At 37.7% G+C, this 21,724-nt stretch overlaps 3 protein-coding genes across 4 annotated transcripts; 1 reads left to right on the forward strand and 2 right to left on the reverse strand.

The window, feature by feature from the left end:
• The first annotated feature begins 1,193 nt into the window (after positions 1–1,193).
• On the forward strand, positions 1,194–9,449 carry ninj1 (ninjurin 1). Its single transcript, XM_020934007.2, has 3 exons — positions 1,194–1,422; positions 5,951–6,188; positions 8,275–9,449. The coding sequence occupies exons 1-3, from the start codon at positions 1,366–1,368 to the stop codon at positions 8,415–8,417; spliced, it is 438 nt and encodes a 145-aa protein (XP_020789666.1). The 5' UTR covers positions 1,194–1,365; the 3' UTR covers positions 8,418–9,449.
• On the reverse strand, positions 9,446–12,292 carry card19 (caspase recruitment domain family, member 19). Of its 2 annotated transcripts, none has more exons than XM_020934005.2 (6): positions 12,196–12,292; positions 11,522–11,664; positions 11,275–11,431; positions 11,120–11,182; positions 10,791–10,856; positions 9,446–10,713 (listed from the first exon to the last, which is right to left on the reverse strand). In XM_020934005.2, exons 1-6 carry the CDS (start codon positions 12,200–12,202, stop codon positions 10,604–10,606), a joined length of 546 nt encoding a protein of 181 aa, XP_020789664.1. In that variant the 5' UTR covers positions 12,203–12,292; the 3' UTR covers positions 9,446–10,603. The 2 variants fall into 2 exon arrangements, with proteins under 2 accessions (XP_020789664.1, XP_020789665.1); XM_020934006.2 differs by having other exon boundaries at positions 11,522–11,661; positions 12,196–12,265.
• A 367-nt stretch (positions 12,293–12,659) lies between these two features.
• Positions 12,660–19,595, reverse strand: bicd2 (bicaudal D homolog 2 (Drosophila)). The gene is made up of 8 exons (XM_020934003.2): positions 19,090–19,595; positions 17,242–17,454; positions 16,472–16,624; positions 15,940–16,383; positions 14,776–15,711; positions 14,530–14,681; positions 14,076–14,302; positions 12,660–13,663 (listed from the first exon to the last, which is right to left on the reverse strand). Exons 1-7 carry the CDS (start codon positions 19,327–19,329, stop codon positions 14,077–14,079), a joined length of 2,364 nt encoding a protein of 787 aa, XP_020789662.1. The 5' UTR covers positions 19,330–19,595; the 3' UTR covers positions 12,660–13,663; position 14,076.
• Between the last annotated feature and the right edge of the window lie 2,129 nt (positions 19,596–21,724).

The following is a 21,724-nucleotide window of genomic DNA, read 5'->3' on the forward strand; positions in this document are numbered from 1 at the left end:
GTAACGAGATAAGCCTCCAATAAGATACTGGCACTGCAAGGAATTATGGTCCATCGGAGCATTTCTTAATGATGCGCAATGAGTCAGGTAGAGCTGGTAGGCCTGGATAGCACAAGGAGAATAAATTAATGCTTATATATCACTATTGTAGTTATTGGAATCCAGTTTAGATCCTGAAATAGTTTTGAAAGATGCCTTGCTTATGCGTCAAGACAGTGCAGGGAAAATGTTTGGAGAACAATAACCATGCAGTTCGCAGGTGGAGTAGCCTAGTTATCAGCATGTATAATACTCACCCACTAGATGGCGTCAAAGTCCGGCTCTTCTCCAAGTGAAACGTCTGCTCTTTGCACCAAATGATTTTATCTATTCCAAATTTCTGGATTTGACTTATGGCAATGGCAACAAATACAAATGCAAGTAATGTAGTAAAGACAAAGATTAGAGATTAAATTACTACTTTATAGCATTTACCATTATAGGAAAGATTACAGGACATGTTGTTTTTAAATTGGTATTTTTGTAGAGTTGAATTGTTAGTTTAATATTATATAGACCTAACTTTGCATAGGTCTATTCTAATGAAAAAAAAGTTTCTTAGTTGCATCATGCATCATTTACAATGTAAAATAGCCGATCATAAAAATAGTATTTATAACAAGTGAACTTTAGTTTATGGTGTCATTAACATGAGCACCTGTTCCTAGGGAAACGAGAGAATAGCAACCAGTCAATGCAAGTGTTGGTGCTTTGGGGGAGTGTTTACAATAGCCCTGAATCTAAATGTTTAATTACTGTCTGGTCAGCCCTTTGACTTTTGTGACCTCACGGAGCAGCCCTCTCTTTGGTTCACTCTTGAACTGGGCTCTGTCTATCCAAATAGACCAATGTGCGCTTAACATTTTCATTAATCTTTCACTAAACTCTTTGGTGTATTTATGAATGACAGTTTAGGTCTTTGAAAGTTGTCGGTCACAATACAGCCACTAGGGGCACCAAAGAGCCTGATCTAATATCGCTGTTTTAATCCTGGAAAGAAATGTAGCCTAATTATAGTGTTATAGCATATATCTGCTATGGGTAAAAAAAAAATTTATTGCACAACCTAAACGAAAGGTACTCAACCCAAGTCATTTGTGGAATACCCTAGTAATTTCCGTAACATGACCTACTTCCACTACAGCAGCCCCCCACCCTCGTGTTTGGAGGGAGGACTGATGGACGCGTCACAACCGGCGCTTGTATACACTGAGACCGCCTGTCTGTGCCCACCGCCCGGACGACCACCGTGTGAAGGCTGCTAGGATCTGAGGGCTTCATGAGAGCACTATCCCCGTCGTTCAAACTATCTATTACTGAGCAGAAATGGCGACGGATCATATGGAAATGAACGGTGATGCTGATCCAAACGGCGAAGTTGAGGTAATAGGCTACAGGCTGGACAAATTCTTTGTTAAGCCTTTAACCAACTAATGATGGCAGTTTAGGGACCAAGGGCAATGACCGTAAATTCGCCATGAATGGTCCGCCACATAGCCTATTTCACTGAATTCAGGATTTTGTTTCGCCATCCTTAAGCCAAACATCTAAATATTTTTTACACGGGCTAATTTAGTCTACGAGATGCAGACCAAATTTGACGTCTGTTGCCATCTAGTTTCGACTTTGGGGTTATCGTAGTTCTGGGGAAAATTTGAAAGTTTCCCGGGGTAAAGAGTAACTGCAGTTTCCCCTGTCCCTTGGCGCTGTTTGGGGAGGTTCAGTTTACACATAATGATAGACAATAGCGAGCCATGTGGGCGCTGGAGCAGGTTACAATCTAAGGAGGAATTCGGGTAGCCCAGGTGGGTCGTCCATCAACGCAGTGGCATTATAGGTGCAGAGAGAAAGGGACACTTTGTTACATTGTAATTCATCATTGTCTGAAAAGAAAAAAAAAAAGATCTGCAAATATTGGCGTATTTTTAAAAGTTCTATATTACGCAGAATTGACTTAAGCCGTGTTAGAATTTTGTTACTCTACATCTCCAAAATTCAAAATGCTCTTTTCCACCTTATCACATGACATCACAAGGTGGAACAGAGTGTTTTTAGTTGGAGAGAAGAACTTTGAATGAAACTCCAGGTATGTTTGGTGAGGAAACAGCATTATAACATGGATCAGAAAATAGCGCCCTTTAAGGTACTTCATGGGATTGCTTGAAATTGCAAGACCTGCTAAATCAGTTTTTGCCCTCCTTAATACTTGGCTTTCAATCCTGCCACTGCAGATATCTTATGGGCAAACATTCTCCTGGTACCCGTAGACATACACAGTTACTTTGCCTGATGCCTACATTAGAGTAGCGTATTTAGAGTATGGAGTATTATTGTGTGATTTATTCACCCCAAAAAGCAAGGACTCCCAGACTTCCTTCACCCCAGACACGTTCTCCAGCTCCTCCGGGGGGACCGCGAGGCGTTCCCAGGCCAGCCGAGAGACATAGTCCCTCTAGCGTGTCCTGGGTCTTCCCTGGGGCCTCCTCCCGGTGGGACATGCCCGGAACACCTCCCGAGGGAGGCGCCCAGGAGGCATCCAGAACAGATGCCCGAGCCACCTCAACTGGCTCCTCTCTACATGGAGGAGCAGCGGCTCTACTCCGAGCTCCGCCCGTGTGACTGAGCTCCTCACCTTATCTCTAAGGGAGCACCCAGCCACCCTGTGAGGGAAACTAATTTTGACCGCTTGTATCTGCGATCTTGTCCTTTTGGTCATTACCCAGAGCTCATGATCATAGGTGAGGGTAAGAAAGTAGATTGACCAGTAAATCGAGAACTTCGCCTTTCGGCTCAGCTCCCTCTTCACCACCGATACAGCGACCACATTACTGCCGATGCTGCACCCATCCGCCTGTCAATTTCACGCTCCATCCTCCCCTCACTCGTGAACAAGACCCCGAAATACACAAACTCCTCCACTTGAGGCAGGGGCTGTCCACCCACCCGGAGAGGGCAAGCCACCTTTTTCCAGTCAAGAAGCATGGCCTCGGATTTGGAGGAGCTGATCTTCATCCCAATCGCTTCACACTCGGCTGCAAACCGCCCCAGTGCACAATGCAGGTCCTGAATTGATGAAGCCAACAGGACAACATCATCTGCGAACAGCAAAGACAAGATCCTGTGGTCCCCAAACTGGACCCCCTCCGGTCCCTGACTGCGCCTAGAAATTCTGTTCATAAATACAATGAACAGAAACGGTGACAAAGGGCAGCCCTGGTTACCGGTTCTGTTCATTGTATTGTATTATCATTAACCTAATTTTGTATAGGTATGTCTGTGTGGAATTTGGGAATATTCATGCTATGAAATTCTTTAAATTCCAGTCTATAATCTCTTTGAGTGGCTATGGCAGAAAACAAAGTACTGCCCACACAGATGACTTACAGACTTATTACCTTTATTCTAATTTAGGGCAAGCTATGTATTAAAATATCTCTTTGGTCACTGTGGAGTAGAAGGAGCTATTTAGAGTTTTTTCCTCTTGCATTTTGACCAGGTTTGTGCTGAGTATGCAAAGTTGCTAACCTGGGCATAAAGGAGTCATTCAAAAGACACGCTGAATTCTACTGTAAATATTATACATGTGTCAGCAGTGGCATGGTCACCTGGGCATATTGCCATAGTTACAGCCTAGGACTCAATGACAAATTGGCAAATGACTGTTTACTCTGTTTGAACAATAGGCCAATTTAAACATATCTCTACATAAGTAAAAATTACAGTATTTTGTCTTATCACACCATCAAGATTCCTAAAACTGCAATTGTATTATTACCCATTAAGCAATCTATTTAGTAACGTATTGGTATTGGTGTATTGGTGTTGCTGGCAAGTTTTAAAGAATTTCCCCTTGGGAATGCATAAAAACAAACTCTGACTCATTTTTTCCTATGTATGCATTTGGATGAGGTTACTTCTGCATATGTCTTAGTTATGACCCAGTGGCCCAACACTTAAATGACAGGAAGAGGCTTGGCAAAGACTAAAATGAGCTAGTGACCTCTGGAGACTTCCTGTTTTTCAATGTTATGGTTTCACTTGTAATATTCCCAGCTGAAACAACTTTTTGTTTTGTTTTTCACTTCTTCTATCACATCCTCTTGTAAATATTTCTTAAGCAAGGCCAAAGAAGGAAAAAAACAGATTTTTGTAACATTTCACAGATGTGATATATCACAGATATTATTGCCACCAGTTTAAGCACCAGGTGAAAATACGTGATATGTTTTGTGATTTTGTACAACCATTGTTTATTACAGAGAAGCCCCTTAAATGTGGCAGTTTTGGCTATACTCTAGATTAGCCATTAAAAGTTAGTTGTCATTAAACATTCATACATTCCTTTATAACTACAGTGTAAGTGATGTGGCCCACTTTTAGACCAAGATCTTTTTAGATGGTAACTGATACTGAAAAGGTTGAGAGCTGTTCTAATATACCCTACACCCTATTAGTGGTAGGTATTAGTGGTATTAGCTGGTAGTTGAAATAATCATTCAGTTTGTGGTACAAGCATCAATTTTGGAGTGGAGATAGATAATAGCATGGTCTTTATGAAAAGCCCGTTAGCCACCAAAAATATCCAAGATGGCGGCCATTTTTCAAGACGGCGGTCATAGTATATATGTGTAAAAACCATATATAACTATATATGTATAAATGTCAAAGCATAGTTTTTTTTATTTAAATAATTATTTCTATTTTGAGTGAAATTATTCATCAAATCGTTTTTGATGGTTATTTATCACCTTTCATTATATTTATAATATCTACAAATAAATGTCATTAAATAATAACACACAGTAGAAATAAATCTCATGGACAAATCTTATTTAAACCTACCTGAAGAAATATTAAATATATGTAGTACCAATGTGCTAAAATATGTTTTTGTTAGAATATATATGTGTTTATTCTAGAAATGGTTGGGGTCATAGCACAACCAGGGCATACTGGTGACTCTGCTGCTGTGAAACTCAGCATGGGGTTCAGTGTCGGCTATGTAGTGTTACTAACACTGTAATATTTAATGTAGTGAATGTAGCATAATGTAGTGTCCCAAATGCTATCTAATTAGCCCTGTAAATACACCAGCTCGTAGTTTTAGTATTAGCTATACTAATATTACTTGTAGTATTAAAGTTAGATAGCCGTACCTGAATTGACAGGATATACCAGATTGAATGATGGTAGTGGCATTGAAGAAACGCTAATAAAAAATCACCAAAGCTGCAGATTATTGTTCAGTAAAAGTAAACTTGAATGGGCAAACAAAAGAGCAGCTTGTGATACATTAGACTCAGACGACGAACATTCAGAAATTAGAAGAACTGTGCAGAAGCCCCAGCAATGTTTTTTATGTGATAAGATAGAACCAGCTTCTGAACTAAGACAAGCATCAACAATGCAGTGAAATGATAGGCTGAATGAATGTACCAAAAATCTTAATGATGGCAAACTTTTTTCGATAGTTCTTAAGCACATACAGCACTATGAATGGTTCTATTTTAATGGTTCTATTTCTGAAATTAACCTGTGTCAATATGTTGCATTGTATTTAAATTTTGCTCATGTTTTTATTTCTACTTCCCAAATACCTGACATTGCATTACTGTATATATATATGTTTGCAAATTTGTGATTTATTCCATTAATTTTGATTAAGAACATGATGACTTATTGTCTTTTAGCTCATACTTATGTGAAATCAGTTGTTTGGTCAGCCATCTTGAAAAATGGCCACCATGTTGAATATTTCAGGTGGCTAACGGGTTTTTCTAAAAGAGCATGATGTTAGCTAAATATATGAGAAATTTGGTGCTTGTACCACTAACTGAACGATTCTTGTGGTTTGGAGACCTAATCTGCTCCACTAATCATGTGTGTCCTCTTTTCTCCATATTTGGTGTAGGTTCCTTTGAGGGGCCGTGGTAAGAGGATGCAGGGGCCTCTAAACATGAACCATTACGCCAATAAGAAAAGCGCGGCAGAGAGCATGCTGGACGTGGCGCTGCTAATGGCGAATGCGTCACAACTCAAAGCTGTGATGGAGCAGGGTCCAGATTTCACCTTCTACGCAGTCCTTATAGCTCTGATCAGCATCTCCCTCATCCTGCAGATATTGGTGGGCATAGTGCTAATCTTTATAGGTGAGTATTTAGACACTCACCTGCTTTCACAAGCACCATGTTACACCAATCAGATGTTACCCCTTAAGCAAGATTATCATAGTAAGCCTATAGACCTTTAAAATGAGTTGCAAAAAATAAATAGTATAATGCAAGTAGGCTGTAAACAATGGATCTCAAATGTCATTTACTTGACTCAAACAATAAGGTAAGACAAAAAACATTTTCAGTAGTCCAAATAAAGAATTCAGTAAATACTGTGCTAACAAAAATGTCACCTATTTAATGAAACTATAATTCTATATAATTATAATGACAAGAACAAGGCAAATATCTTTAGTCTAGAACCACTAAAACCCTGCAATGTGTAGTGCACTAGTTCATGGTGTTTCTTGATGTGAAAATGTCTATGCTGCTTTCTAAGAAAACAGTATAGTTTCCTCCCCCAGAGTGATGCAGTCAAACTCCACTGTCATGACATTATCTTGTGTGAACAGAGAGCCCTGTTGTGATAGACAGATGCCTACAGAAAGCTTAAACAGAGAAACACAACTCAGCTGGTTCCCATTTAATACTAAACTAGTGGGAACACATTATGTCACTCACATGCTGTTAGGGTGTGTACTCAATATTTATTTCTTTTGAAAAAGATCATATGGCTTGAGAGGTAATGGCACTAGAGTGAAAATGTAAGCTGGAGTTTCTTTAATTTTATCATAAAATATAGAAAATACTAAAATCTTAACACAAAGCCGAGAGAAATCAGTATGAGGAAAATTGCTATCCCTATGTAAACACTACAAGTCTTGTGCATCTTCAAGATGTGTGCAGCATGTTACTGTTAAACTAAACATTAAAGACTAAAGTGAACATGATTTAATAAACCAATGAACTTCCTTAAGTCGTGTACACATACAAAGCATCAAATCGTGCCTCCCGTGGCCAACAAGCCACTGAAATATTCACTTGAAGCCATGAATCCATCAAGTTGCCCCCCATGAAATGCACACCTACACAAAAACTGTCAATCGTTTGTGCTTCATTTGTGCTGCTATGTGCTGCAAAATTTTTAGTTTGTGCTGCTTTAGTTTTGGAGATATTAATGATTCTTTTATAGATCAAATCGTTTTAGAGCATTTTTAAGCTTCTTGGGGGGGCTAACATGGGAATCGTTCGCGCAATTCACATGTGACGCGTCCAGTGTGAAAGTACCGAATGGCTGTAGATTTCCAAACCCTCTTAGAAAGGTCCCTCCCTAAATGAGTTTTTCCACTATCTTTAATGTTCTCACTGATACAAAGAGAACTTTAAAATCTACAGCTGTTTTTTTTTTTTTACTACACTGTAGTCATTATTTATTCACATCATACTAGGTAGTGGTAAGCTACTTTTGTGGCCACAGCTTCCCTGGAATAGATTGATTTTATTTATTTACAAAGTTCAAGATTTTAAAGTTATTTTTGTATCAATGAGAGCATTAAAGGGAGAGACAAATTATTTAGGAGGGACCTTCCCGTGAGGGTTTGCAAGGAATCTGGTTTCTATCTCCAGGTGCCAAAGGAAGTTCATTGGGTTACTAATGTTTACTTTAGTCTTTAATGTTTAGTTTGTATGTAACATGCTGCAAATAACAGCAGATTTCCTGTTTAACACTCTTGAAGATACACAAAATTTGTTATGCTTACATAAAGATGGCAATTTTCCTCATTATGATTTCTCTCAAATTTTCACAATTTTCAACATGTCCTTACTTACTTTTTTTTTTTTTGAAGTGTACTAAAGTGTAATAAAGTGTACTTGATTAATCATAACATTTGATTTGGCCTAAAAATGAATAAAAGTTATTTTCAATATGAATTTTCTGGACATAGTTCTACATATGTAATCATATTGTTGCCAAAGTCTAAACTTGCTGCTGATCCTTTGACCTTTCAATTAAAAATCCCCAAGCATATCACTGACAATTACCAATATATTCATTTCACAGCCCTACCATGCTGTCAAATGCTTTCAACCTTTGAGTGGTGTTGTTAGTGGTTATTAATTATGTGACGCCATCTTGTGGAGATCAGTGTAACTTATAAATGTTTCCTTCTTATGCTTTCAGTGAAGTGGAATCTAAACGATGAGAACATGCACTACAGACTCAATATCCTTGAAAATGTTGCTACTGCCTTGGTTTTTGTCATTGTTGTTGTTAATGTCTTCATCACTGCCTTTGGTGTACAGCAGCCCCTCAAAAATGGATAGCTTTAATTTTATTTACTTACCATTTAGACCCAATATTGCTATGGACAGTATTATAATCTAATGCAATAGTCCCGAATTTTTAATTAGCATGGGAACACATCGTTTTGCTGCCTTCAATTGCAATTTTATTGTGGACCATTGTTGTGTAAGAAAGGGGAAATATCTAAAAGCAAGCATATAGGTCTATGTATTTAAATGGGATGTTTTTATTACCTCAAGTTTCTGAAACAAAATGCCTTTATGCAAAACTGCTTTTTAATGTAAGAAATATGAGCTTTAGAATCATGTGTTTGAAATATGCTTTTTACAAATGTTTAAAAAAAAACTTATGTTTTTAATACTGAATATTACTGAACATTACATAATGTTCAGTGATACTAAATATTACTGAACATTGTGTAATCACTGATTGAGTATTCAGTGAACTAAAATTCTTCTGCTGCAATTTTACACCAGATTTATAAATAATTGTTTGTCTTATATCATTTATTGTATGTAAAAGGCTTGGTTTTAAATCTGAGACAAATTTTCTAATTTAATTTGTAGTATTAAAAAAAATGGATAGCCCTTACACTGAGTTATGTAAGCAAATGTAAGCTCTGAGTGCCTCAGACCTCGAATCTGTCCACATAACTTCTTATTCATTTTTATTTCTCCAAATCTCCAATAGATTTGTATATCTTGTCATATTTTTTAAACATATATAGTGATGTATATTTTGTAAATCACTTGTTAAATCAAGTGAAGGTAATTCTCCACCAATCCCATTTTTTTTTTATTCTAAAGGTTTTGTTTTGTTTATTCTGAGACAAAAAAAAAAAAAAAAAAATTACCTGGACGGGTTCCAAAGTCCTGAGACCAAAATAACTAGCATTTAATTAATCCAAAATTTTGTTTTCTTGTGTGCTGTATGCTTTGAAATCAAATGTTTATACCAAAGATCATATCTTTGTTTTATCTTGGCATTGAATAATACACTGTGGCACTTTTGTGTTTTTTCTGATTTATAAATAAAATGGAAATATCTGTGTAGTTAGGCACCTTTGTTTAATAGAAACACAATGATACAAATGACCAATGCATATCTCAATGCAAGGCTTTACAGAACACAAGTCATGTTTTAGTCCATTATTGAGCAGCTGCCAAAATACAAGCACTTAAAAAGTAAATTCTGACAGTTAATTTTGGTTAAAGTTTCACGCATTTTCTTATATATGCAGACCAGTAAAATAAAATTGTATTCAAGATAAGGAAATTACTGGCTCTAACTCGCAGCCTATCCAGCAGGAAGAAGCTGCATCCTGCTGGAGATTCCAGAAAAGTGGATATTAAGTAATTTGTCACTGACACAGGGAGTGGATTTAGTTCGTAAATATTTAGAATAAAACAGTAAATACTGAGCATGTAGGAGGCCACATACTACAAATGTATTATCGTCTTGGAAACTGCTACTCTTACCTTTTATACAACTCTTGCTAAAAAGAGGGAGCTCTACTTTATGAAGAGTCAAATAAGACAGGTGCCTTGGACATGGTTCCACAAATTAGCAGGCCTAGTAGTATCAGTTCTTCAATCACAGGACGGACTTTGACTATAGAATAAAATTTTCCGTGCATTGAATTTATATATTTAATATACATTCACTTTTTTAAACATATATTTAGCTAGAATTCCATAATGCAATGCGAGCATATGATGCAAATTAGTTGCTGACCCATTTTTCCCTTACCAAACTGAAACGATCCTGAAAGCGCTTCACATACTACTGAAAATGCTCGTGCCTAAATTTGTTCGTAATCAGTAGACTCAACCCATTTATAGAGGTGAATGGCATCTAAGAAATAGCACGCCCAAGTTTGGTGTAGTAACTCATACAACCACAGGAGGGCGCTAAATTTTACTGTTTTACTTACAGGCCTAACTATACCTATTTAAATTCGTAATATTTCTCGTATATAAACGTGTAGTGGATATGTTAAAAAACGAAGGCCTCAAAATTCTACATAAATCGCAGAATAGATTATGAATGTTCCATTTTCTTTATAGAACCACCAACCACCTAAACTGGAAACAATACAAAATGTTACAAACTTACTTTAAGGTTTAAAAAATAGTGTGCTTTGGCAGTTTATACATTCACGGTGAGGAGTAACTGTAGAAAAAAAATGGTGTAATAAAGCACTATATTATTTCTTGAGTGTTTCTTCTGTGTACCATATGAGAACCTCTTGAGCCTTTTTCTTCAGACCTAGAGCTGCCATCCCCAACGCGCGGCTGCCTCCTGTCAATTTAGCTTCTACAAAAAATATGTAGTAAAAGGGGACTGCACGGAAAAAAATAAAATATCTATATTTGAAGGAAAACATCACTTACCTCCATAGTAATAGATCAAAGCCAGTCCCAATGCAACACTGAAACAACCAATGAAGAAGGCAGGCCCTAGCAAAGATATAAAAAGACACAATTTTATTCAAAGATTCATTGCTCAGCAGCGAATGTTATGAGATGGTGTAATCCCTCATTTGTCCAGAAATTTCAAATAGAGTTTTCAGAGCTATCATCTGGACACTGCTTTTACTAGCAAGGCATTTCTGCTCCCATCCAGAAGCCATTTTGGCTGTAAAAACCCAGGTGCTCAGATGACGACCTCTGAAACCATCTCTGTTAATTAAGCAGATCTTTAACCATCTTCGCAGTCTTACCTTGATCATTCAGAACATGCTTCTGCTGGAGATTTTGTGAATATCTCAATGGATCTAAAGAATCTATTTAAATAACATGTTTTAAGACATTTGACAATACAAACATTTACTTTTAGGTATGTACATTAGGCATATAAACTAACGTTGAAACATACCCCTGAGGCGAAGTCGGGTTGGTAAACTGTAGTATACCTCTTCCACATGCAAGTGTAGAGCTCTATAAAATTCTCGACAGGCCTCCTCTCCTTTACTCTGCAAATGTGTCAACAGCTCACCAAGCCGGACACTGGTGGGCACATCTAAGTTACGAAACTATCAAAAAAAATATATTAATAACATTTCTGCCATTCATTTACAGTTCTGACAGATTTATTAGTGGATTAATAAGTGAAGCGTACTTACTCTGGAGGCCTCTTTATCTGTGAGTATTTGGGGATAAATCCGGTTAAGTTGAAGTATGAGTTTATCCACTAGCTCTGTGTCCAGTCTGTGGTCAGCTTTGAGGAAGGTGCTGTCCTCTGCTAGCTGGTCTTGAAAACTATCTGCTGGAAATATATAAGATTACATTTTAAATAAGATGTCAACTGATGTCAAACTAGTTTATGATGACTAATACTTTAATGCGTTACATTCTTTTTTTCTGTGCCCCCTCACATTATATACATCATTATAAACATGGCATCATCAAAGTCAGTCAGTTTGATTCAAGAGTTGCTTGGTATTCAGTCTTCCAATGCATTCCCCACTTGAAGTACACCATGCTGCGTGCATATTTCAAAACAATAAAACTTAAATAGCCTAAAAGCGGTTGAATTTCAACTAAAAGAGCATTCGTTCGATGTTGTAGAAGCTTTAGGAATAGTACTGATCGTCATTTGAAAAGACGATACTGTCAAACCTTCCAAAACTTCTGAAAAACAATTCACTTGTTGTAGCAAAGCGGAGCTTTCTCAGCTCGCTATTCTAATGACATGCGTTAGTGTGGTAGAATAAGCGCGGTCTATGTACAAAGTGAAAAGCAAAATATACAGTTAAATCCTGTCAATAACACCCGATTTTAACTAAAAGACACGAACCTCCCATTGTGGAGTCCCCTTTTTCTGCCCTTTGTTTGGACACTCCCTCTTACGTCATGACGCAAAATGTTAGCGTGTGTGTCACGTCTTCAGCTTCCCAGCTCTTCCGGAAACAAAAGTGAGTAGAAACGTCGCCTCTCAGTTTAAAACTACTCAACTTTTATTAAATACTCATGCTCTTTTATAGAATAATTGATAATATCGTGTAAGATTTGCTGAAAATACTTACTTGACCTGCTTAAGTGTTTGAACTGTTTGAAGTCATGCTTTAAATGCTTTCTCTCATTTAATGTTTCTCTTTAATTTTATGATTATTATGCTTTGATTTGTTTGTGTTGTGATTTTAATGCATTTCTTCTTCTGTAAAGCATTAAGAATTACTTAGTCTACGAATTGTGCTATACAAATAAACTTCCTTTGCCTTTAATCACACTATATGGTTTTATATCATGGAAGCCAAACAATAATGAAAAAAAATGATTTATTTCATATGACATATATGAATATTAACCACAGGTGCCACATACAGACATGAATCTTTCAAGTGGTTTACTATAAGGTCACTCAGCTCAAACCTTGTGAAAAAGGGGCACTGAAATAAATACAGCTGCAGTTGTAGTAAAACATACAAATGTAAAGTACACAAATGTTGGGGGACATTTAAAACTAGTGTATCAATTATAACATAGCATAATAATAATAATTATTATTATTATTATGTGTCATTGTGCATTTTCAACAAACTGGGCATTGCAAGAGTATTGGCAAAATGTTAGAAAATTATAAAAAGTAAAACATCTATAACATCTCTCCTTCATGGACAATTAGAAATACTGTTTTACACTTGTAACATAAACATCTTTAAATAATGTTTTCCTTAACTATTGCAAGTTGATATGTAACAACTCTGCCATCTGTAACATTAAAACAATTTATACAAAACAAATGTGAACATTTCTTAATTAAAGGCTATAAATAGATATTTTTTTAGAGATTTATCACAATTGCTTCATAAAATCTTTTTTTTCAGGCAGTGATAAGGAAACCTGTCACAAGTCACCTTTTAAGGAAAACAGTCAAGGCAGTTAAGCTTGTAGTCATTTTGTGTTTCAGAATCATCTGAAAAGTCAGGTCTTAAAGGTATTCCACAGAATAACCTGATTAGTTAACAAAATAAAATAAATATATGTTATATTCTCAAGAATGTCATGATATATATGGCATAAAAAGTCAAAACGATGTAATACTCAAAAGTGGCATTATTAGTTCAAAAGAAAAGTTAAAAAGAAAAGTGCTGAGTTTAGGCAATAAGAAATTCACTCATTCACTCTATCTCTGTCAAATGTGGAAGGACTGAGAGCTGGAAGGCAAACCACTTTGGCACTTGAGAAAGTGACTTAACGAATACTGTAAGAAAACAAAAGGACCAGGTGCACGGGAAATTGGCCTCTGATCTTGAGAAGACATACTGTAAAAAACAGAAATGTAAAATGTTTAGGACTTTACAATAGACTGTAAAGAAGTGGACTAAGGGAGTGTGACATCATCTATAATGTTTGGCTCCAGTCAATGAAGCTCACCAAGGATAGCAATTACAGAGCAAATCTGGAGCCAGTTTTCATATTACAAATATGGAGCAAAATAAAAACACCAGGATCACACAGAACGGGTTAATACAAACATTTAGGAGCCTGACAGCAGCAGTTACACAGATATCCGAGGTTTTTTAAATATAAAGTGAAATGGAGCCACAGTCAATGGAGCTGGAAGAACATCCATGCTCACTTCCTATTTGAAATGCAGGACCTAGCAGGTTAGCTATGTCCATTTATATATACAGTCTATGAACTTTGAAAGACAGAGAAATAACTTATACTTACTTTACTTGTGGCTGGGTCCTTTTCCCTTTTTGCCCTTGGCTGCTGCTACTGTGGCACTGTTGCGACGTGCCTGTTCGTGATCAAACTCTAAATCTTCGAGTCGCTGTGTTAAGGCCAATTTCTGTTGAATGGCCATTCGCAAAAGTGAATTCAGGGTCTTCTTCTCATCTTCAGCTGCAGCAAGTTGTCTCTGCATATCATCCAGCTGAGTAACATACTCATCACACCTGAAGACACAGTGTGAAAAATGAGAATGTAAAAAAAATATTAGCAGCCAGCAGATAGAGCCATTTTTCCCCACAATAATGCAGAAATCACATATTCCCTAAAGAGCATTTTTCCACATGGGAGGATAGGACTTCCTATACAGTATAATCTGTTATAATATGCAATATTCAGTTCATGCCATATTTTCTTTTTAATATGTCATCCTGTTTTAGGTGTACTAGTGTACCTTGTGGCAAACATGGCTCGCAGGGAGGAGAATGTGGCAGCATCTTCTTTAAGAGCCTTCAGTTCATTGCGAAGCTTCATCATGGTCTCAGTCACCATCGCCTTTTCACTGTCGTACTTACTCTTTAGGTTTGCCAGAGCAACCTCTGCTGTCTAAAACCAAGAAAAATTGTAATAATTTCTATAATCAGATAAAGGTCTCATGGCAATAGTGCAGAAAATATATATTTTATATAATAATGCAAACCTGTTTGTTAGCCTTTAGGACTGCTCTAAGAGTTGCAATCTGTTCTCGTTTGGTGCTCAACAGAGACTTGAGTTTAAGGATTTCTTCCATGCAAGCTTCTTTGTCTTTGTCTGCTACTGAGCTCAGCTCCAGATTGGCCAGTCTCTGGCGAGACAGCTCTGTGGTGCGATCTACAGCCTGTTGAAGGTGGCGGATCTGATCCCGGATGATCGCTACGAGGTTATAGATGTTCATGGGCTCTGGCCGCTGGTCTGCAGCAGACTCAATCAGACCGTTAGTGAGTTCTTTTCCTTCTTGACCTCTTCGCACCAACGCTTTGCCCTCTTTATAATAGTCAAGCATGACCCGATTGGGGGTTTCGTTATTGCACATGCAGACGTGGTTGTAAAGGTTTGCAAGCTCTTCACTGAATGCTATGAGCTCATCCTGGGCAATGTTGAGGCTTCCCAGAGACTCCCCTGCAGCCTCAGTGGCCACACGCAGCTCCTTCTCCAGGCGGGTAACCAGGGCTTTATCTGCCTGGCTGATCTTCTCCAGAGAGGCCAGACTGGCCCTCAGCTCTTGGACTGTTCCCTCCAGTCGTGCACGCTCCACCTCGTACTGGTTTCGACACTGCTCATATTCTGCCTTTATGCTCTTCAGTTCCTGTCTCAGCTCCCCTGCTTCAGACATGGCCACTGTGTATTTGCACTTGAGTATCTCAGGCCCGTTAATGTCCAGCTCGTAGTACTCTCCATCGTCGTGACTGTCCCGGTCTTTTTCAGAGTCCAGAGCAGAGTGACGCTCTTTACTGGCCTGGAGTTTCCTCATGGCGCTCAGGTTCTCAGTCAGCCTGTTGACTGTCTCCTTTTGCTCAGACACAGTGCCATAGGCCTGCTCCAGCTGCTTCTGACTCTCCTGAAGAGAATTGATCAGGGCAACCTTCTCTCTCTCCACCTTAAGCAAAAGAATAAAACACTTGATTCATTAATGGTACTTTCATTTGAAAAGAGCCTTACGTTTTCTGAGAAAAGATTAATTTAATATTGCATTATTTTACTTGCAAAATTCTGACAACTAACATTCATTTCTTATAATTCTGTATATAATCATCATTATGGATTCAATAATTAATAATCCATATGAGGCAATGTGATAGTAATCATTTATGAGCAAAATCAATACCTGTACAAGCTGCTGTTTGAGCTTCTGAATCTCTGATATGTTGAGTTCGCTTAGTAAGTCGTCAACTAAGCTGGGTGCAGGTTTAAAGCCATCTCTTTTGTTGTCATCATCCCCTTCACCAGTTTTGACTAATCCATTTTCAAAACCACGGATAAGGTCATCGTTGTCGGGCTCTGTGGCTGAGGGGTCATCATGAAGCTTCAGGTTGTCTATGGATATATTAAATGAGCTGTTGTAGACTGACCCCCCTATGGTCATGTAGTGGGAGAGCTCTTTTCGAAGACTGGCCTTCTGCTCACGTTCAGTCTTTATTGTTTCTAAGGCTTCGGCCAGCTGTCGCTCAGCGATCTCTCTCAGACGAATGGCCTCCTCAGTTTGACTGTGCTGACACTGGGAGTCCTCCTCCAAGCGACGGATCTCATGTTTAAGGCCCTCAAACTCGACCTGCAGAGTTCAAGGGTAAGAGATCAGAAGGACTAGATGAGCTGCGTCTCCATGACTTATAATGTATTTAATATGTAGTTTGTCTTACCTGGTTTTGTTTCAGGACAGACACTTGCTTCTGAAGAGAAATGTTCTCATCCTCCAACTCGCTGTAGTCTTGTAGCAGTCGAGCTTCTCGCACTTTATACTCTCTAATATCATCACGCATTTGAGTACGCTGCAGGTCTGCAAGCTCTGAATTCTGAAAAAAAAAAAAAAATAATCAACTAAATATAAGACAGTAACTAGTCATGTTTCAGTTTCATATAACTGTATATTAACTGTTTACACAATCTGTAATCTTTAATATGACCTTTTATATATAATAAGGTAAATGTCATAAAACTTTCGAGAATCATACTGATTGAAGTTGAAGTTGTCTCTACATGTTGTTTGCTAGTGAAGGCAGGCTGGTTTTGTCTCCCAACTATAGACTGACATTTGAAGGGCCTTTAGGTTCCCCTGACTTAGAAAAAATATACATCTGTTTGTCCCATCTTCCTTTGACGTTTCCTTCTAAGCTTGCAAAAGCACATCCTCTTCACCATGTCAATCAGTCTATGTTAAATTAAACACATAGTTCTTTAAAATGATATAAAATATAAATATAAAAAATAATAAAATTATTCTGTTCTTTACAGCAGATAAAAAGACATGCTTTCCACACAACTCTTTACAATTATTAACTAAAACATACCCCATAGTATTTGTATACAATGCTTTATTACATACTTACTTTGGGAGATGTTCAAAAATAGTGTTTGGAAAGCATCAGTACAGTTACAATTGACCAAAAATGAAACATGAAACATTTATTACCTCTCTCATTTCCAGGGCAATCGATGAGAGGCGGTCATTTTCTGCCAGGGCGTTGGTGAGTGAGGCTTTAGTCTGCCGCAGGTCATTCTGCAACTCCAGGACCTTCTGCTGGTACAGAGCTTCTTTACTGGCCGATTCCAGGATCAGAGACTCCTCACGGCTCTCCCCATCTGCAGCCACCTTCCTGTGAGTCGAGTGAGCTTGTCCAAAGGCCTAAAAACAGGAGCAGTAATAAAATGACAGACACAAAGACAAAACATGACTTTTTAGTGGCCTAAGGTTAAAACACTAATGAACGTATTCCCACATTCATCTTAAAGTCGTGAAGCCATTTAGACAACATGCATTATGTAGCACTGACCAAGTAACAGTGCAAGGAAAAAGTAAAGTAGTATACTGTATTTTGCATCACCCATAGATAAAACTAAATCTCAACAAACATCTGTGTCAGAGACATACAACAGGAAATATAATACTCATAAGTAGCATAAGTCTAAGAGAGAATTCATTCCTTTAGATTAGATTAAGACAATTCATGTTTCATTTTTATGTTTTCAAGAGTCAAAACATTTTAACCTTTTGTGTCTGAGAGTGAATCTGTCTGGTTTTGTGCTTTACTGCACCAACCGGTCTACTATGGAAACACATGGCCCACAGCTGCACATGTTATGGTGTGCCAAAAACAAACAAAGCCTTTGAAATTCTTGTTGTGGACACTTAATAGATACTTTTAATACTTAAAAGATACAACAAAATATGTTCTGAATAAATCAGAGATAATATGGTATAGTTTCTAAACTTCCTAATTGCTTTTGCATGGTACTATGACACATCCCAGCTATCCAATATCACATAAATATAAAATAGGAAGCAGCTGCTCACTATCATGAGTTATTCACACAGTGACTTGCACCGTGAGTCAGTTTGGCTTTAGTGCTGATTTACTACACTTTGTGAATCTGACAATGCAATCATTACATACTTGCCATCACAGGGTATGACTAAGTCAATATATGCGTGCTTTTATGGTTCAGTCTGTACTGATTTATTACACCACAAATGCTACTACAAGATTATTATATATACTACAACCACAAGAATGATGTTTATTTAGCTGATAGATATTTCGGTCCTTTTGTCTGTAATTAGGGTATTCTTTGGTCTTCTTGAGTGGACTGAGGTCTTTGCACTGCTGGATAAAAGTGCCTCCAAATAACCAGTTTGGAAATCATGACCGAGAGAAGAGAAAATACCACAGGGAGCTGTTATTCCTCTCAAAACTCCCAGTGACGTCACTGCACCGTGTATAAACATTTCTTTTTCTGTTCCTCTGCAGCTTCCTTTGTTACTGATATACAATGACCACATTATAATCTGATTGGTAAAACGCGTGCAGAAATCTGACATATTGCAGCCAGAGCAAAATCAGTAACTGTAAGGCCTGGGTAAAACATTCCAAGAGCAAGTACAGACACGAGACACCAAAGGGCTCTGTTGATGCTGACAGGCTGACTCTCCTAAATACAGGGAAATCATTTAATGTGCACGCCCAGTGCAGTTAGACTAAATAATAAATTTACATTTAAATATGAAGAAATATGGCTTACATATAGAACAATAGACTGCAGTAAGCATTGATAACAATGTAACTTCGGTTATCAACTATCTATAGGCCGTTCTACTGACTCTTGTGAGAAGAAAGTTTGCCTAATAACGAGAAACAAATATTAAACATTAAAAGGTGCTAAAATATAAAGCTTTGATGCCACTCCTAATAATTATTTAGGAACTAATTGGGCTCAGGGCTTTTCATGACCATAACTTTAGCATAGCTTTATTTTGAGTTACCTCCTTGAGCTGGTCTAGTTCCTGTCGGACAGACTCGAACTCTGCCTCCAGCTCCTCATATCGTTGCTGGAGCAGTTGTTTCTCCTCCAGCACCGCCAGACCGTACTCCGCAGCCTGAATCTTCTCGTGGGTGGTTTCGCGAAGCTCCCGGGAAAGACGCTCAACCTCGGCGCGAAGCCACTGCGGCCCGGCCTCACTCACCAGCTCCGCTTCGGGATATTCGTGATCGTCCGTGGACATCTTGCCAAGCTGCAGACTCGCCGCTATAACGGGATCCAGCCCAGACAAGCAAGAGCGGCTCAGAAAACGCAGACTTCTTTGTTTTTGAGTCGCATTGTCGTGATTCACTGGGGTTTAGCTCTCCTCTGTGATTCTGTTGCAGTCTTGAGCAAATCTTAGCGACAAAATCAATAATTTGATCATTATCGTAGACTTTTCCTCTGCCCTTGTCGTATGGCTGTGAAAACTTCTGTTGAGATCATCGAGAGGAAAATGCTATTCCTGCAAGACATTCAAATGTGCTGCAAAGGGAATTGTAGTTTTTAATGGGACACCAATGCGCGTAGGACTGGAGAGAATAGTTTTGAGAGGACTACAAGTACCATAATGCAATGCTTGGCTTCACGGGCAGTTGAGTATGTGACCCATACTGACACCCAGTGGTTGTATAGTACTTGGTTGTTGCAGCATGGCATTTTGTAATTAGCCCATCAAAACTGGCTAATTAAAATAACAAAACTGTGTTTTTGGGAGGGACTAAATTCGAATTTCTAACACTACAAGAAACAAAACAACTACCTGCCTGTTAATTGTTAGTTAATTAGCCTATGATTATATCAATATTGTCACATTTTAAGCAAGTTAGATGTAGTAGTCTGTGAATACAACTATTTACTGATACATTTGTATAGCTATTGTAGCATTTGTACAGCTATGCGTCTATTTTTAAAATTAAGACTACTGTGTAATTATTAATTAATTATTAATAATGACTAATGGTTTAAGACTTAACTTTTTCACTCCTGAATTGAATACTTGTTAGTATAACCTGTTACACAATCATAACATAAACCATCATAAATCAAACAGTTAACCACAAGTGGGTGCATTGTGTGAATGTGAAAACGAAACAGTGCGGGACTTTCCTTGTGTGCTGTGTGTCTTACAGAGTGGTTGGACAGGTTAAGGAAGTTTCCCCATTATGAATAAGTCTCACTGGCACCTGGAGTGGGACGCAGGACTACAGCTGAACCTGATAAATGGTAGGCTAAGGGTACAGTTGAGTGTCTGTCTTCTCCCCTTCTTTATGTGTTGCTCTGTTCAATCTTTTATCTGAATCCTCTTTTATCCTTTAGCATTCACAATTCTATCTATGTGTCTTAGTTTTTGTACCATGTATTCTTTGTTCCCCATAGGGTCATTCTCCTTGATTCATAATGTTTCTTTTGCAGGAAAATGGAAGAAACATTCCTATCACCTTTTATCAACAGTGTAGGTTGTCTTACTGGTATTTTCAGTGTTCAATATGGATGGATGTAACATCAGTGTCAGTGTCAATTATTAATGCAATATAATTACAAATGTTGGTTGTAAATAAGACTATATGGCCTAGAGATTCCAGGAAGAGAAAATAGCATACCCCAAAATGTTCCTATATAATTCTTCTTTGTTATGAGTTTTCTAAGACAACAAGACATTTTGCAGTCTTTTCAAAATACTTAAATATGCTTTTTGGTCTTTAGACAAATATTTTCATTTCTTTGCAATCACTTTTGGTCTTGGATGTGGAATGGCTCTTTACAGACCCTATCGTTGTAAGTATCACATGTTTAGTTATATACAATATATACACTAGCAATAGTTAAAGGCACCTGCTCTGACATATATTTTGTGTGTGTGTGTGTGTGTGTGTGTGTGCTTGCGTGCGTGCGGCATGTGTGTGTGTTGGTGTGTTGTAGCGCTTGTGGTCCCATTAGTCCTTGCTGTCATTTTCACTATAATCTTTGAAACTGTGGGCATATGCATTGGTAAGAAACAAATGAAATGCTACAACAATTTGTTTTAGAAATATTTATGTTTTAATCTTACAATCCTGTTTAAAGATTTGCCAGCCCATACTGCAAAATGCAAAGGCCCTCCCTATGATAAACGAGGTACTGTTCACTCTAAGAAGTAGCAGTTGTTGTAGCAGTAGTTTTTACTAGCATTTTTATATATTACAAAAGAAAGTAAATTTTTCAATTTCATGTTATTTATTTCTTTGCAGATGTGTACTGGGGATTTATATTTGCACTTTTCGTGGCCATTTTACATTCTAACGTATACCATGGTAAAAATAAATACATAAATAAAATTAAATAATACAACATAATTGTTGTTGTTGTTAATACAACAACATAATCATTGTTTTTGAAACTATATTGATTTCATGTTGTTTTAATGGGGTGATTTTTTTTCTTCTAATGCAAGTCTATACCCTGTCATATGGATGTGGCATAATGGTGTTTGCACTTCGAGGAGTAAAACGGAAATACAGCTCTTTATGGTAAAATCCTTGACATTGTCTCATTATAGTTATTTAATTATCTGAATAAACTTGTAATGTTCTATTCTCACAGGGAGGCCAGGTACAGAC

This window comes from Boleophthalmus pectinirostris, unplaced genomic scaffold, assembly GCF_026225935.1.
Source record: "Boleophthalmus pectinirostris isolate CB_2022bp ecotype Guang Dong unplaced genomic scaffold, ASM2622593v1 HiC_scaffold_3, whole genome shotgun sequence".
Taxonomy (NCBI): Eukaryota; Metazoa; Chordata; class Actinopteri; order Gobiiformes; family Gobiidae; genus Boleophthalmus; species Boleophthalmus pectinirostris.

Coding starts and splice junctions, on each gene's coding strand:
- bicd2 (XM_020934003.2), bottom strand. CDS start 19,329: ATGTCCACGGACGATCACGAATATCCCGAAGCGGAGCTGGTGAGTGAG. Junction 16,625..17,241: donor TTGCCCTGGAAATGAGAGAG/GTAATAAATGTT, acceptor TTTTTTTTTCAG/AATTCAGAGCTTGCAGACCT. Junction 14,303..14,529: donor CGAGCCATGTTTGCCACAAG/GTACACTAGTAC, acceptor CTGTGTCTTCAG/GTGTGATGAGTATGTTACTC.
- ninj1 (XM_020934007.2), top strand. CDS start 1,366: ATGGCGACGGATCATATGGAAATGAACGGTGATGCTGATCCAAACGGC. Junction 1,423..5,950: donor ATCCAAACGGCGAAGTTGAG/GTAATAGGCTAC, acceptor TATTTGGTGTAG/GTTCCTTTGAGGGGCCGTGG. Junction 6,189..8,274: donor CATAGTGCTAATCTTTATAG/GTGAGTATTTAG, acceptor TTATGCTTTCAG/TGAAGTGGAATCTAAACGAT.
- card19 (XM_020934005.2), bottom strand. Junction 11,183..11,274: donor AACCCGACTTCGCCTCAGGG/GTATGTTTCAAC, acceptor TTATTTAAATAG/ATTCTTTAGATCCATTGAGA. Junction 10,857..11,119: donor GCATGTTCTGAATGATCAAG/GTAAGACTGCGA, acceptor TATCTTTGCTAG/GGCCTGCCTTCTTCATTGGT.